This window comes from Coffea eugenioides, chromosome 8 (assembly GCF_003713205.1).
Source record: "Coffea eugenioides isolate CCC68of chromosome 8, Ceug_1.0, whole genome shotgun sequence".
Lineage (NCBI taxonomy): Eukaryota > Viridiplantae > Streptophyta > Magnoliopsida > Gentianales > Rubiaceae > Coffea > Coffea eugenioides.
In genome coordinates this window covers 18465217-18483477 of record NC_040042.1, presented here as the reverse complement: position 1 = coordinate 18483477, position 18261 = coordinate 18465217, and the positions used below count along the sequence as shown (strand labels likewise).

At 35.2% G+C, this 18261-nt stretch overlaps 1 protein-coding gene across 1 annotated transcript; it reads left to right on the top strand.

Moving 5' to 3' along the window:
* The first annotated feature begins 430 nt into the window (after window positions 1-430).
* On the top strand, window positions 431-2127 carry LOC113781334 (uncharacterized protein At5g23160-like). The gene is made up of 2 exons (XM_027327250.1): window positions 431-897; window positions 1522-2127. Exons 1-2 carry the CDS (start codon window positions 511-513, stop codon window positions 2074-2076), a joined length of 942 nt encoding a protein of 313 aa, XP_027183051.1. The 5' UTR covers window positions 431-510; the 3' UTR covers window positions 2077-2127.
* Window positions 2128-18261: the final 16134 nt, after the last annotated feature.

The following is an 18261-nucleotide window of genomic DNA, read 5'->3' as shown; positions in this document are numbered from 1 at the left end:
GAAGAAAACTTGAGAAAAAGAAATGACAATGAAAGTGTATAAGAAAAAGAAAGAAAAAAGGAGCATAAGAAAAAAAAGCATAATAATAGTGGCATTTTTTTTTTATCTAATAACACTTCAAATTCCTTAGTCTAGTAGCAAAGGTTGAAATTCCAAGAATTATAGGTCCTGAATTCTGATTTGCTTTGTCTCTTCTCTGATTCTTAAATTCCACCCATTCTCTACTCTAAAAAAAGAAATTCAAATTCAAAGAAGGGGGGTTAAGTCCTGACAAATAAAATTATAGGGGGTAAAGTGAGACAAAAATGTAAACCTAGGGAGTTCAAGTGTTTAATTCAGCCAATGCCAAAAAATTGAGAAGAAGCTTCTTCCATTATATATACTTGAATAAATGAATTCTCTGGTCTCCCAATAGAAAAGTAGCCATGACTTCAACTCCAAAACCAAACAGGAAAAAACAGCAGCTATATCTTTCCTCTTACATGCCGGCCACTCTTGTTTTCCTCTTCTATGGCTCAAATCCCAGATAGCAGCTGCAAAAAGGAAAACCATCAGCCTAAAAGAACCAGCAGTTGTTTCCTGGGCTGTTTTGGATCATCTATTCCTCCCCATAAGGTCAAAGAAAAGAGCAAGAAAAGCAGCACTAGTCCTACTACAACTACAAGAACTACAGTTTCGTGGTTTTCTTGGTCCAAGAAATCCCCTAAGAGAACTGTTCCAGTTGATGCTGCCACCAGTGAAAAGCTCCATCAAAGAAAAGATGGTTTTTTAATGGCCAAATCTATCAAGAAAGTGTTAGCTAAACCTCCAAATCTTCCAGCAGACGGCGCCGTCGCTGGTCAAGCTCCGGGTGGTCCGATTGGTGATGTGATTGTCCAAGGGAAAAAATTTGCTAAGGTATGATATACGTGCAGTTATTAGTATGTATTATTTCCAATTATGTTGAGAAAATTACTTAAGAGTCCCAATCCAAATTACAAAAAAGAAGGGACGTTATTTTACTCAAGATTGAGTTAGATTCTCATTCTAACTTTTTATTCAAAACTTCTGAGGAAAAAAACAGAAATAGCAAATTAGTGGATAACTTGAATGATGAGATATATTTTAATGCCATGATAGGTGAAGGGACTAATTTCAATTCTTAAATTGGCCAGATGTTGGTTTTACTAGCAAATAATGTGTTTGGATATAGGAGATAATTTGGAAAAAAATTTATTTAAAATAATATTGTAGCATGTTTTGTGATATAGTGTATTTGAAATAAAAAGATGATTGAAAATTGTGTTTATAATACAAATTGAATAATATTTTTTTAAAAAAAATTTTGGCAAATCATGTGGTTGTTCAAGCTTTTTGGAGTCTGGATGTTGGTTTGACTGCTTGGCCTTTTAACAGAAGGTCAAATATAGCTCACAATTGTAAAATCAATACGATACAAAATTCAAATATATACAGCTACACAATACCTTTCTATCATGATTGAATTTTTAATGTAACATTTCTTTTCTTTTTTTTTGTCAGTCAAAGTACGAAAATGCTCAAAAGATCATCCTCGAGAATAGCAAAAGCTTAAATCGTTTGGAGTCCATTGTGGAGGAGACAACGTATAAAAAAGGGTCATCTAAAAAACACTCTTCAAGTCATCGTTCACCGGAGGACAAGCAAGCGGCTAGCCAGCGGGCCGTGGCGGTGATCTCGCACTCAACCTCTATGCCGCCACCGTCAATACAGAAGAAACCCGCGGTGGGCAACGGTGGCGAGCAAAGTTTTCTCGTGAAGAAAGACAAATCTCAAGGAGAAAACGACAAGCAAGGTGGCAAATTTGACCGGTTTGTTGGGATGTCAATTATATTGGTGACCCTAACAATTATGGTAGTTTGGGGTAAGTTATGTGCAATTTTGTTCACTTCTGCATGGTTATATTGCTTCCCTCTCATCAAAGCCCAAAAGGTTGAACCAAAAGTTACAACAAGAAATGGTTCAAAATCCTTTGATCTAGATATAAACTCAGAAGAATATAAGAAGAAGGTTGTTTTAGAGGGACTTCTGGAAAGAAACCGTAGGAATAATGCATAATGGTGTTGGATTTTTTTAGTCTGGAACAAATTTCAGTTGAACTTTTCTTTTCTTGGGTTTTTGTTTTTTTTTAGGGGGGGGGGGGGGGGGGGGGGTGTGGGTTGATTAAGGGTTGGCAAAATGGTGCATTGATGTTGCTCATTTATGTAATGCTGTTTTCCAACTAAAAGTGGCACATTTGTTTGTATACTTTATAGGAAGATCTCCTAAATTTTGTGAAAGGAAATAGATATCTTGATCCATTCTATTGATTTGTCCACTTGTTTATTAATTTGTTTAGCCATTCAAAAGTAACTAGAACTCTGAAAGGCCAAAAAAAAAAAACGAAAAAAAAAGAAATAAGAAATTAAAACTCAGAAATATAAAGGTTAGCTTATATAACGACTCCAAAAAGAGATGTTATGCTTGCACAGATGAATTATGTTAAAGCAATCTAACATGAAATCGACTAATTGTCATGCCTGTCCCAGATGGGTTATCGAAAAGAGGCCGTATTCACTTGAATTAGACATTTTAAAATAATAATTAATATTCGCGAATCATTGGGTTAACCTAAACCCAAAGTATAGTAGGATGGTGGGCGAATATTCGAAAGGTTTTCTTATTTGGTGCCTAGACGTATTAAAAAAGAAGAGTAGATCAACTATTAATGTTTTATAATTGTCACCCACCTCGTGAATTACAATACTTTTCTACAAGAAATTTATCCTTTTTGTCAAAATTATCACCCATTTCTTGAATTACAATATTTTTCTACAAGAATTTTCTACTTGTTTGGATTGTGATTTTCTGCAAAAGAAAATTTATATTTTCCGTTAACATATTTTCTAGTAATCTTTTTGCCTCATGTATATCAAATCGCTACAGTGTATTTTTCTGCAAAAACTTCTAAAAATAGCAATTCAAACGTACATAAAAAATATGACATTTTGTCATGTACATCAAAATTTTCTACATTACATTTTTTCAAAAATATGACATTGGGACCACTTACACCCACCCTATTTGAAAAGGCAACCTTTTCCGCGTGGACAAAACTATAGGAAGGCAAAATAATTTCTTAACACGTTTTTGTTCCATTAATCACGTCAGTATTTGAATTCCAATCAGTCCAAATATTTCATTATCTATTATACAATTTTCTTTTTATCCTTAACCAAACTAAGCATTTATTTGTACTCCATTTTTTCTTATTAAAATTGTGTTAATGTTGTACTTCCTTTGTCCCACTTTGTCTTGGTTTTTTTTTCACATAGTTTAAAAAAATTAGTTAACTTTATTAAAAGAATAAATCTAACTTAATGTTTTTCTAAAATACCCTTATGTTAATATTAGAAGTATGAATAATCATTATACCTTTACATTAATTACAACAATAATACTGAAGATTGCACCATTCAAGCATGAATCAAAAATAATTATTAAATAAGGTAAGTTATACTCACTGAAAATAAAGAAAGTATGTTAAATAATGATATTTTAGAGAAATTAAAAATTAATTATATTTTCAATTGAAAAGTAGACTATAATTTGAGGTAAAAAATGAAAAAGAAAAATAAGATTATCAAAATGGGATAGAAGGAGTATAATATTAGCTCCACCAAATCCATTAGCTCTATTTGATTGGTTCTGGTGCTTATCCTTTATAACTGCCATTTGGAGGTTTCACGTGATGTTGATATATGGGAAGGCATTTGTTGAAAAAGCCAGAAATTGAAGAACCATCTTCTGGTTCAATTTCTAGGTCCAGTCCTGCTGTCTGCTTCCTGGCTACCTAGCTAACCACTTGCGGGGATTAATTAAAAGAAAAAGACTGAATCAACTACTCTTTTTCTTGTTCTTTCGGCATCTGTTCTGGTTATCACTTTCTAGTTTAGTCCTGTGGATAAGTGAGAACTCATATATCTATGGTTTTGGGTAGAGGTGGCAAAATGGGCAGGATGGGGGGATTTGTTTGGATTTGAAATGGAACCGAGTTATATGGGTTTGGGTCCAACCTTACCCATATGTGTTTTGGGACTAATTTGGGCGGGATCACTTTGGAATGAGTTTAGATTGATCCCGCCCAATACCCAAATCTATTTTCTACATATTTTTTTTCCTTTAATTCATTTTTTATTTTTTATATAATTTTAATATTTTTGATTTATTAAATTTCTTTTAGTTTTATTAAATAAACATGCAAGTGCTTTATACTCAAGATTCCCACAAAAAATTGGATTAACAAATAAAGGAAAAGATAGATATACAGCCATATTCCAACAAATATCAAGATGGCCAAGGTACTTAGGGTGTTGAATATTTATTCTCATCATTGTCCAAGGATGACAGGTCTAAACTAATTGAAATACTGGAAATTCTTGTGGATAATGACTAGGAAGACGACTAGATTATATTCGCTGGTATGACTATAAAAATTGTTAAAGATAATTTTTTAATCTAAGACTCCGTTTGGATTGGCTATTTTTTCAAAAAATAAGTTTTTCAAATACAATGTTACAGTAATATACAATAACTCAAAAAACATACCATCCATATTAGTATATCAAATATTCCAAAAAAATTTTATAGTAAAAATTTTTCATATACACTGCTACAATAAAATATTTCAAAAATACCCCCCAAAAATAGCTAATCCAAACGGAGCCCTTGCTATTTGAGTCCAATGGGTACCCAAGTATTTCCCAAAATTTCCTATCAATTAATGAGTACAATTGGGATTTGTCCCATTTTAAACCCAATATCAAATTCCAGTACCCATCTCACCCAAAGTCCCCATGGGCATTGGTAACCCATTGGGACTTGAGACAAATTACCACCTCTAGTTTTGGGACATTTGGAGCTTAAAGATTTATAACCATTTTAACGGTCGGTCTATCTACAAAAGAAGCATAAATGCTAATTATGATATGGGATAATTTCAGAAACCTCCCTTGAGATTTCTGATAATTTCACTGAGTTCCCTTAAAATTTTCAATATTACACTTACCTCCCTTGATGATAGACAATGACCATAATAACTTTCATAATTTTTCAAAAGATAAGCCATTGATTAAAAAAGGGAAAAGATAACAGAAAAAAGGAAAATAAAAAAAGGAAAACAATTCTTCTTGACCAAGCCATATATTGTGGCCAAACTATTTCAGTCGTGGCCATTAAAATTGTAACATTCTATCACTCAAATATACTAATCAAGGTAGATATCTCCTTTATTCTATCACTCAAATATGCTACTGCTTTTGATGGTAATGGAAGCAATCATTACTGAACAACCCAATTGTTCATATTATTAAACACAAAAAAGCTAGTGGATTACGAAAAAGTATAATTTGATAGACTGTACTAAAATTACTATCCCAAACTTGCACTTTGTTGATATTTTGCCTGGTTCCTCTTAATAGAAATTAAATTTGTTCTTGATAAAATTGTGTCAATTTAGAGAAAAAAGCGTGGACTGATTTAGGATGATCAACCCAAATGTTGAGAGCAAAGGTTAGAAAAATTCTGGTAACTAAGGGCTTGGTTGTTTGAGTGAGGAAAAGGTAGGGATTGTGAGTTTTATGACTAATGGCTTGGTAGGCATATATGGAAGAAACCTATAGAGAGGTAAGATTGTGAAGGTAAGAATTACGACAGTAGATTTTGGCATCTAAGACAAAGAGTTTGTTTGGAAGAAGAAGAAATCATAAGAGTTTGAAAGTTTGGGTAGATGTAGAAAACCATAGGGATGGAAAAATATCAAGACATTAGTTAAACAATAAAACTCATAATTTTGGTAGTATACAAGTGTATTCTTCACTTTTTAAAATTTTAATGATTATTCATATTAAGGAAATTTAAATGAGGGAAATTTTGGGTATTAATATGCTTTTTTGGTCTTACATCATTAAGGTGAAATCCAAACCTATGTTTTAGGGGAGATATGTGTAATTTTTAAAACATGAGGGAAACTGTCTGAAATTACTAGAAACCTTCTGAAATTATCCCTTATGATATATGACAGTAAAACAGATAAATTAGATGAATGTATACGTAATAAGAAGTTGCATTTATTTTGGAGCGACTTTTATTGGTGCCATGGTTGGAATATTCGTCCACAGCCCCAGGACTGGTCAATGAGAACGAAGACTAACTAGTCGAGACTGGCTGTCGGTATAACTGCAAATGACTTTCAATTTATCATCCTAATGACATTGCCATTTAGACATGAGATGTTTTAAACAAGAAAATGGTATGTAAGATTGTGCCAATTGTTTCGTCAAAAATTTATTCATTCTTGTGTTGACAACTGTAACGACCCCACCTCCCCCTAAGGCGTACCAGAGGGTTCGGCGGGCCGCCTGCCCAACTCTCGCCGGGACTCAGTCGTTCGCTACAGTCCTCAATTAAAAATTGAAATAAATCACAAGAATAAATAGAGCATTGATCCAAACTTAAAGCGGAACTTATATACATTGCCAACCCAAAAGAGAATATAAACATCAAATATACAAGGGTTCTCAATCCTTCATACGTCCAACCCGTGCCAAGCACTAGGCGAGAACCACTACAAAAGAAACAAAAGAAACAAAACTAGATTGGCTAGTCTATCTCAAGCTCACGTCCTTGCTCGCCTTCCCCTGTAAGGAAAACAAAACTAAAGGGATGAGCTAAAAGCCCAATGAGGTTCCGAACACATAATCAGATAATCAATCCAATACATTAAACATGGAGTATCAATAATTCAAGAAACATTTTCAATGGAAAGCGATAGTAACACATTCATTAAAAGGATACGGCTCACAAGGAGCAATTCGTTATTTCGTTCATTCGTTCTCCTGACATTTCCCCTTATTCCTCCAATCATTTGAAACTGCATTTTTCGTTTATCAATAACCCTCGTTCGATCGTTCGTTCATTCATTCATTCATTCACCCCCGTCCTGGCCATTGGCCAGTCTCCACCAACCTACAGGGTAATACTCGAGTATACCAAACGTTCACCCAAGTCCCTAATCGCCCGACCGAGTCCGCTTCTGGCTCGAGACGACCGGTAACAAGGGGCAATGGCCAGTTCAGCCCAAAAAGGCTTACATTCATGCGCAAGTAACATTTCAATCATTAAATCCTTGAAAATTGCACAGTTATTTAGGTCGAGTGCGATAAAGTACACACTCGCCTAGGAAGCTCATTTTGGAAATCATTAAAAGCACTTAACACATTAGCAAATGATAACAACAAGCCATAGAATCAAATAATGAACACTCACCTAGAAATGCAAAATATCGTGCAAAATATCCTTCCGGATATTACCCTTAATCACCAATGAAACCTAAGGTTGAACAAGAGAACATATTACAGTTTATCGAGCAAAACATTTAAGGGAAACAAAGAAACCCGACTAATTAGGAGTAAAACGTGTAAAGATGACTTTCAAGTAAGAAGAGGGTTGTTTGAACCCAAGGATGAAAAATCATGTTTTAAAATGGAAAACCGGTCATGGTATTGGCCTAACAAAAGTATACAAGTTCAAATAGAAACCTAGCCCTCGGGCGAAAATTTGGGCAGCACGCCCTTTGTGTTTACCTAATTTTCCAGCCATTTTGGCTTCATTATTTTTCCTCAACCACAACCCAACATCACACATAAGCAATTCAAGTCAAGAGCCGTTCCATAGGCTCACAATATCATAAGAATAAGAAATACAGTAATAACAAATGCAGAAATTCAATTTAGCAAAAGACAGATTTGACGTATGAAAGCGGAAATAACTTATCCGAGGCTACGCTTATCGGATTAAGACGCAACCTATGCCGTTTCGAAGCTAAGACTCAGGGCTACAATGTTCATGAAGGTCACTTAGTCCAGTTTCTAATGTAACTTGGTCAAATTCTCGAATTACTAAACCAGAAACCAATTCATCGGCTGCTTAATCGCAGAACACTGTAATGGTCATAATTCAGTGTACAAAAATCCAATTCAGGTGTTCTTAGAGGCATTTTAAAGCTACTTCAGAACACTACAACTTTCATGTTTTGGCCCAAAGCTAAATCAAAATGGATCCTGGTCAGAAAACGTGATAAACTGGACTTAACTGAAGAAACGGACTGCTGGGAAATACTTAGAACAGTAAGGGTATTTTAGACTTTTCACGTCCTACGTTGCTCCGATTGAGCTGAAATTTTGTATGCACCTATAAAATGCCATTCTCTACAACGTTTCTTCTTTGACCTAAGGCCAATTCGGCCTCTAACACACAGATAAAAATTCGGACAGAATGTTGGGGAAATTTTCCAGATTCTGGAATTTCTAGTTTCTAGTGAATCTTTCCTTAATTTCTTGGTCTAATCACTACCACAACACCTTATAAAACCTCAATTGCAACATATAAGCATCATACAACAATTTGGGCAGAATTTCCACAAGCCCTAGTTCATCAAATAAATTGGGGAAAACTTCTAAAACATGCTAATCATCCATGATTTCACCACAAAATCAAACTACTAAGCTTAATTTAACAAAATTGAAAGTAAAACTTAGAAAGATAAACTCTCTTACCTTGAATAAAGGTCACTAAGAGTAGCCCAAGCTCTCTCCTTCAAAAATCACACCACAAGTCACTAACTAGTCACTCAAGAACAAGTTTAATCGGCTTAGTTTCTTTGTTTCCTCACTTTGTGACTTGATTCAAGAAGAAATGGAGAAGCTTTTCTCTTGTTTTTGCTCTCTCTCTCTCACGGTTCTTCAGCAGAAATAATGAGGAAGAATGGTGCAATTTTGGGGATAAGAAGGTTGGACAATGTCTTGGTCAATGGCCTCTAATGGTGTGACACTTGTCACAACCCTTACCAAGTAAAATTTCCTTTTCTTTTCTTGTATTTTCAGCCTCTAATTTCGGTCAAACTTAGCTGGAATTTAGGAGATATTTTGCTCAAATATTAATGAGCTCATGTGGTAAGAAAGTGGTGGTCAAGTGGTGCGTTCAAACGGTAGTGCGCGGGACCCGCCGGATCGCGCCGTTTTTCTTAAAAACTCACGTACTAGGTTTTTTCACTTCCCATTCACTAACCTTATACCATTGCCACTAGTCACATCTTATTTCTCACTTAAAAGTCACTTTTAATCCCCAAATTAATTCTTACTTTGTACCGAAAATTCATCCGGCTAAAAATCGCGAAAACCCTAATTTCGCTCCAAACTTAAAACCGAAGCGTAAAACCCTATTTTCTAGGTCTATTTACACTTAGTGTGAAATATTTGGGTAGTGGCCTTTGATAAATAATAATTTTCAAATAAAAGGGTATTTTTGAGAAAAATACAAGAAATTTGCGAGTCCTCACATTCTCTCTCCCTTAAAAAAATTTCGTCCTCGAAATTTTACCTTCAGTTGCCTCAGACGAGTCCGGAACTTGTCGGTTGTCTAAAGCATAAACCTTTGCCGGTCCGCTAGTTCGTTTCCCTCCTTCATTCACTTGTGATTTAGCTCCATCTAGTTGCAGAGTATTGCTTTCACGTGACTGTCTCCTCGGACAGTTGCTAACTTGATGATCGCCACTTCCGCAGATTAAACATTTCCGCCCCTTTCTCCAACAATCGCTTTCGACATGATTTGCCTTTCCACAGTACCCACAGACCACGTGAGAAGCCATCTTTTGGCTTTCTTGAAAACTTTTCCCAAATCTGATTTGGCTTTCTTTTGTAGATCCTTCATCTATCGCCCCTAATGTCCATGGTGGGTGGGACAAAAAGTTCACTTTTTGCACTTTGGAAGGGACTCTCGCTTCACTTAATTCCTCCACTACACTACTCGATGCACTCCTTTTCTGGGTCTAGGAAGCTTTTATCTGTGCCTTTGCAGTCTCGATTCTTTGAGCTTTCTCAAGGGCCTCCGTAAACGTATTCACTTGTACTGCCGCTAGTGCTTCTTGGAGTTCCAAATTTAATCCTTGTATAAACCGTCTTACTCTTCGCCGTTTTGTGGCTACCAATTCAGAAGCAAACTTGGATAGTTTCGTAAATTTCGTTTCATATTCGGCCACACTTAACGTTCCCTGGCGTAGTCCAATAAACTCTTCCTCTCTCCTCTCTTGAACTAAAGGAGGGAGGTATTTCTCGTTAAATTCCCTTATGAAATTCGTCCATGTCCATACGGTCTGTTCTCTTTCCCATTTTGCTTTAATAACGTTCCACCACGCTCGGGCCGATCCTTCAAATTGGAACACCGCAAAGTTTACTTGTCTTTGCTCGGTGTAGTTCAAGACGGTGAAAATATTAATCATGGCCTCTAACCATTGTTCGGCTATATCCGGATCAGATCCTCCAAGGAATTTCGGAGGAGTAAATTTCTGGAACCTCTCAAGAGCCTTATCTTCTCCGATTTCAGGGTTCCGGGGTTGATTCACGGCCATTTGGCCTTGTTGATCCACCAATCTTGCCAAGATATCTGTCATTTGTTGCATTACCGTTGCCATTTGGTCTTCGGCTTCAACCCTCATTCCTTGCTCTTGTGTAGCTGTTGTTTCTCTTTCCTCTCTTGGCTCTTGAGCTCGTTCATTCCCACGGCCACGTCCACGTCCACGGCTACGTCTCCCGTCCATATATATGTTTTCCCTCTCTTTTCTTTTCCCCCAAAAAGGTAATTTAGTAAATAAACACGATAAGGTTACTAAAGTAACTATTGAGGGCACCAAATATTCAAATGAACATATACCCACATAACACGCCATACCAAGAAGACGGATAAGCAAATACACAAATACATATCAAGTTGGACAGATAACCATGTACATACAGGTATACTAATGTCATGTAGTAACAATATACTGGTAAATCAAAAGGAAAAGGTGAAGTCGCCCCAGTATCAGCCCGTCTGGTCTCTCACGTCACTTACTATCCAAACTAGATGTCCCTGACCTCTTGTGCTCATTCTAGTCAGACAAAGCCTGTTCATGTTCCCGAAATACAAGTCTCAAGTATTTAGCAGCACCTCAACTATAGAGTACTCAGGCACGAGAATCCGAAATAAGATAATTCACATCTCGAGCTGCAGTCTCAAGAGTAAACTATCTACAATCGGAATTCCTACCTGACATACCTATCTATGGTCTTCAAATACCATGAGAAAGATTTAAGGCCTATAACATTCGCAATTCATAGCTTCACTTAGTCCCTCATACTTTTTCACCACTTAGTCCAGGGTCACTCCACGTAGAAACCACGCGAAGCAGCTATAAGTTTTATCCCTCAATCGCTTAACTTTCAAGTCCAATCAAATCCCACAGTCCGGTATCCTAATCTTTAATCTAGGATACACTACAGAGATCTGAAGCCTAAGCTCTGATACCACTTGTAACGACCCCACCTCCCCCTAAGGCGTACCAGAGGGTTCGGCGGGCCGCCTGCCCAGCTCTCGCCGGGACTCAGTCGTTCGCTACAGTCCTCAATTAAAAATTGAAATAAATCACAAGAATAAATAGAGCATTGATCCAAACTTAAAGCGGAACTTATATACATTGCCAACCCAAAAGAGAATATAAACATCAAATATACAAGGGTTCTCAATCCTTCATACGTCCAGCCCGTGCCAAGCACTAGGCGAGAACCACTACAAAAGAAACAAAAGAAACAAAACTAGATTGGCTAGTCTATCTCAAGCTCACGTCCTCGCTCGCCTTCCCCTGTAAGGAAAACAAAACTAAAGGGATGAGCTAAAAGCCCAATGAGGTTCCGAACACATAATCAGATAATCAATCCAATACATTAAACATGGAGTATCAATAATTCAAGAAACATTTTCAATGGAAAGCGATAGTAACACATTCATTAAAAGGATACGGCTCACAAGGAGCAATTCGTTATTTCGTTCATTCGTTCTCCTGACATTTCCCCTTATTCCTCCAATCATTTGAAACTGCATTTTTCGTTTATCAATAACCCTCGTTCGATCGTTCGTTCGTTCATTCATTCATTCATTCACCCCCGTCCTGGCCATTGGCCAGTCTCCACCAACCTACAGGGTAATACTCGAGTATACCAAACGTTCACCCAAGTCCCTAATCGCCCGACCGAGTCCGCTTTTGGTTCGAGACGACCGGTAACAAGGGGTAATGGCCAGTTCAGCCCAAAAAGGCTTACATTCATGCGCAAGTAACATTTCAATCATTAAATCCTTGAAAATTGCACAGTTATTTAGGTCGAGTGCGATAAAGTACACACTCGCCTAGGAAGCTCATTTTGGAAATCATTAAAAGCACTTAACACATTAGCAAATGATAACAACAAGCCATAGAATCAAATAAGGAACACTCACCTAGAAATGCAAAATATCGCGCAAAATATCCTTTCGGATATTACCCTTAATCACCAATGAAACCTAAGGTTGAACAAGAGAACATATTACAGTTTATCGAGCAAAACATTTAAGGGAAACAAAGAAACCCGACTAATTAGGAGTAAAACGTGTAAAGATGACTTTCAAGTAAGAAGAGGGTTGTTTGAACCCAAGGATGAAAATCATGTTTTAAAATGGAAAACCGGTCATGGTATTGGCCTAACAAAAGTATACAAGTTCAAATAGAAACCTAGCCCTCGGGCGAAAATTTGGGCAGCACGCCCTTTGTGTTTACCTAATTTTCCAGCCATTTTGGCTTCATTATTTTTCCTCAACCACAACCCAACATCACACATAAGCAATTCAAGTCAAGAGCTGTTCCATAGGCTCACAATATCATGAGAATAAGAAATACAGTAATAACAAGTGCAGAAATTCAATTTAGCAAAAGACAGATTTGACGTATGAAAGCGGAAATAACTTATCCGAGGCTACGCTTATCGGATTAAGACGTAACCTATGCCGTTTAGAAGCTAAGACTCAGGGCTACAATGTTCATGAAGGTCACTTAGTCCAGTTTCTAATGTAACTTGGTCAATTTCTTGAATTACTAAACCAGAAACCAATTCATCGGCTGCTTAATCGCAGAACACTGTAATGGTCATAACTCAGTGTACAAAAATCCAATTCAGGTGTTCTTAGAGGCATTTTAAAGCTACTTCAGAACACTACAACTTTCATGTTTTGGCCCAAAGCTAAATTAGAATGGATCCTGGTCAGAAAACGTGATAAACTGGACTTAACTGAAGAAACGGACTGCTGGGAAATACTTAGAACAGTAAGGGTATTTTAGACTTTTCACGTCCTACGTTGCTCCGATTGAGCTGAAATTTTGTATGCACCTATAAAATGCCATTCTCTACAACTTTTCTTCTTTGACCTAAGGCCAATTCGGCCTCTAACACACAGATAAAAATTCGGACAGAATGTTGGGGAAATTTTCCAGATTCTGGAATTTCTAGTTTCTAGTGAATCTTTCCTTAATTTCTTGGTCTAATCACTACCACAACACCTTATAAAACCTCAATTGCAACATATAAGCATCATACAACAATTTGGGCAGAATTTCCACAAGCCCTAGTTCATCAAATAAATTGGGGAAAACTTCTAAAACATGCTAATCATCCATGATTCCACCACAAAATCAAACTACTAAGCTTAATTTAACAAAATTGAAAGTAAAACTTAGAAAGATAAACTCTCTTACCTTGAATAAAGGTCACTAAGAGTAGCCCAAGCTCTCTCCTTCAAAAATCACACCACAAGTCACTAACTAGTCACTCAAGAACAAGTTTAATCGGCTTAGTTTCTTTGTTTCCTCACTTTGTGACTTGATTCAAGAAGAAATGGAGAAGCTTTTCTCTTGTTTTTGCTCTCTCTCTCTCACGGTTCTTCAGCAGAAATAATGAGGAAGAATGGTGCAATTTTGGGGATAAGAAGGTTGGACAATGTCTTGGTCAATGGCCTCTAATGGTGTGACACTTGTCACAACCCTTACCAAGTAAAATTTCCTTTTCTTTTCTTGTATTTTCAGCCTCTAATTTCGGTCAAACTTAGCTGGAATTTAGGAGATATTTTGCTCAAATATTAATGAGCTCATGTGGTAAGAAAGTGGTGGTCAAGTGGTGCGTTCAAACGGTAGTGCGCGGGACCCGCCGGATCGCGCCGTTTTTCTTAAAAACTCACGTACTAGGTTTTTTCACTTCCCATTCACTAACCTTATACCATTGCCACTAGTCACATCTTATTTCTCACTTAAAAGTCACTTTTAATCCCCAAATTAATTCTTACTTTGTACCGAAAATTCATCCGGCTAAAAATCGCGAAAACCCTAATTTCGCTCCAAACTTAAAACCGAAGCGTAAAACCCTATTTTCTAGGTCTATTTACACTTAGTGTGAAATATTTGGGTAGTGGCCTTTGATAAATAATAATTTTCAAATAAAAGGGTATTTTTGAGAAAAATACAAGAAATTTGCGAGTCCTCACAACAACGCTCTCTCAATTTTTTCCCATTGCTAGTACACATGCAGACTTAGGATTTTTAATAAAGGGAGCGATATAATAAAGGTAGAAATTTTTTTAACAAGTGTGATTCTAAAATTATGAATTTTGTGTTAATTTTTTCCATTTCTTTGGCTTAATAATCAGACTTGATATCTGCTTGCAATTTTTTGAAAAATACTAGAAACCAACATTCTCTAACAACAAGTTCTTTATTACCAATATCGTTTCCACAAAACACCATTAAAATCAAGTCTAGAAAACATAATAAGGAAGTCACATACCCAATAGTAAATTAAAATATGCATTAGTATGTCAAAATTACATAATAACCCTTGCATCTATCTTCTCTTTCTCACCATCCTACACAAGAAAAAAAAGAAAAAAAAATCTATGTAGATGAATATAGCGCTAAGTTTTATTTTAAAGTACCGAATGGGATTGTTAGCTAGTAACAAGTGTTAATTGCAATACATGTTTATGATGAGCTATTTTGGAAGCTAATAAAACTTTGTCTAGTGGTTAAGGTTGAGACATCAAAATTAGAAGTGTTGAATTCAAATTCTCTTTCCCCTTCCCTACTTTCCATATTCACTCTTCCCTTGCTAATAAAAAATGAGATATTTTTAGAGACAATACATGAAATTCTAAGAAGATTACATGTGTTGAAAAAGAATTTACTGGGAAACTAAATTGTGTAGGACAACCAATTTAATAAGCGTCTCAAAATATTTAGAGAAGCTACTATATTTCCTGAGGCAACTCAAGTGAAGAGGGCGGGGCAATGAAATTGTTCTAAAGTTCAAGTGGGGCAAAACAATAAATGTAAATAAAAATTATCAAAATTTCTAGGGGTTCAAAGGGGATTAGTCAAAACTTGGGAAGCGGCTGCTGCAGTTAGCCCCTGCGGCTCGCCCTGGTTCCTAGAATTTTCACACTGCATTTAGCTATATTCTCTCAGAGCTTACTATATTTACTAACTACAAATTTCAACGTCCTCCAATCTTTCTTCCAAGCTGTAGTTAGTGCTATTATTTCGACAATTGGTTTCTATAAATCAAAGGCAACTTTAATACTTGCTCCTTGACAAAGTCTCCATTATGGTGAACTTTATATCTAACATAAAAAAACATAGTGTAAAGAAGCAAAAAAGGTACAATTGCCCGGATTTTTTTCCCAAAAAAATAATGAAAATAATAAAAAGTGTATCTCATAAATAATTATCTAAATTATCAATTAGTAGAGTATTATCTACTAAACTGTACTTTTAAAGCTAGACTAAACTTCCACCCCAATATTCACACTACAGGCTAACTAGGACTTTATCAACTAGTCTATGACTTCCAACCCAATGTTAACAGGACAGGAAAACTTGGAGTTTGTTGATTAGTGTACACTATCTATATTGCCAAACTAAATTTCACGTTTCTTTTTTCCTTTGTCTGATAAACACTAAATAAATAAAAAGTGAGTGAGTGTGGATCAATTGGAGAGAACATTAGAGAGACAAGGCAAGTATGTTAAGGTACAAAACCCTTAGCATATATATATTTTTTCTTTCTAGCAATGTTTTTTATGCTTAGACCTGGAAACTTTGATGGATACCTCAAGTTAATTCGAGATCAATTATTATAATACTAAGAAACTAACCTTTTGGTGGTATGAAAGCTTCTTGTTAAAATTAAGGGATATATTTGTAATTACTCAAACTGTACCACTATGTCTATTGTGTAGCTTATTTACTTCTTGGCACGAGAAAGTTCTTGCTTACTTGCACCTTATTTCCCTTCCTTGACATGTCTCACAATACAGGGATACATTTTACACCAGTTCGATTTTGGTTATAGTTTGTAAACGAAGGAAAATGAAATGTGACTTTGAAACTTGAACTGATGATTGGCAGTGGATCCGGCTTGGATGCTTGTAGGATCCGATGCTGGAATCCAAGTCGGAATTTGGTCAAAATGCTCATTTCTTGAGCAAAACCAAACAGGTTAAGAATTAATGTTCATTTCATATTTTTACAAGTAATTGTTTTCTTGGTTGAAGCAATAAGCAGTCTCTACAAAATAAGTACAAACCTCATTGAATCCAGAAGATGATCTCAAGACATTTAGTGAAACTATAGCATCAAGCAGTGGCAAAACTAAGAACCTTGGGTCATGGGTGCATAATTTGTACTTTGTTAAATATTTTCACACATATTGATAATTAAATTAAATAAAAAAATAAATTACAATTTAGATGAAGGGCATATGTTATGCACCCAAGAAGAAAAAGGTATGCACCAAACAAAAATGGTGCCACTAAGTGAAATTAAAACCAAACCTAAAACAAAATAAAACTATTTTTACTTTAATACATAAAAGGTTCACAATTTTCCTCGATGAATAATCAGGTTTTAAAAAGAATAAATTGTTATGAAAATTAAATTCTACCAAAGTAATCATAAAAAATATGTATATTTTAATTTAGAGTAAATCTTATATACACTGACAGTATATACACTATCACCGTTTGATTCATGACATGTGTACAAAAGTTAAATTTCAAATTCAAATTCAAATTTTGTATAGTTGTTATTCATCCAACGTTAATAGTATATACACTGTCAGTGTAGGAAAGATTAATCTTTTAATTTATTGTATATACTAAATTACATGTAATTAAAGTACAGTTTCTTCATTTTTAAATCAACAAATAAAATGAAAGGTCTAAAATTAAAATTATAAAAATATTATGAAACTAAGAAGAATAATATTCATGATGAATATGAAAAGATTAAGTTAGTTTACATTATATTGGTGAATTGTGAAAGAGTTTCTTAATTAAATAAATTGTTGTTGATTTTTTTCTCAAACTTCTGTTCAAGATCTATCCTATGCTTCCGTTGAATCTTTTTTTGTTTCAGCCAAGAAGTCTTTGGTTTGAGTTTGAATTACAATAACTTTATCTATTCTTGGTAATTTAGAGTTAACGTTTGAATTAGAAGATCAGACTATAGTGAAGACATTGCCTTTGTTCTTTTAATTATTCCTTGATTTTCTCGTAGAAATAAGTAAAATGATTTCATTAATTTCCTAAAAGGTAGCAAGTTAATGATTGCGAATTAGTTTTTTACTTGTGTAAGTGATTATGCTTTATACGTTTGTCCCCCATTTCTTTATTTCAAGGGCAACTACTAAAACTTAAGTGAAGGATTACCCAACTCTAAGGGTAATTAATGAACTTGAGAGAGGGCAATTGCCTACCCTCAAGCTAATTAAGGTGGCCCCGCCCCTGATATCAAAAGATGCTATGTTTTAGCGAGAAGCATTAAATTTTAAAGTAGACTCAAAGTTGTCTTACATTACTTGGTTTTAGTTGATATCCTATAAGGTTCATAACTAAGGTTCCATTTGATAAAACTGAATCTGAATTCTGAAGTTTGAATTCTGAAATCTGAATACTGAAACAATTAATTTGCTGAATTTTAAGCACTGAAAAGAAATATATGAATGTCTGAATTTTAATACCAAACCTATCTATACTGTTTGATAAACAATTATAAATGAATGCTTAATAAGTTAAATTTGACAATTTTGCCCTTATATCTTTTCATCCAAAAAAGAAATAGAACCTATGATTTAATTAGCTAAAAATGTTAGGTATGAAAATGACAATATTTATTTTTAAATCAAATTAATATAAAAGATGAATTATATTATATAAGGAGTATGGAGAAGAAATGAAAGTCATTCAAAAGGGAGAAAAGAAAAATAGAAAATCATTAGATAGAGAATATTAGGTTGTTTAATTATACAAGAATTTTGA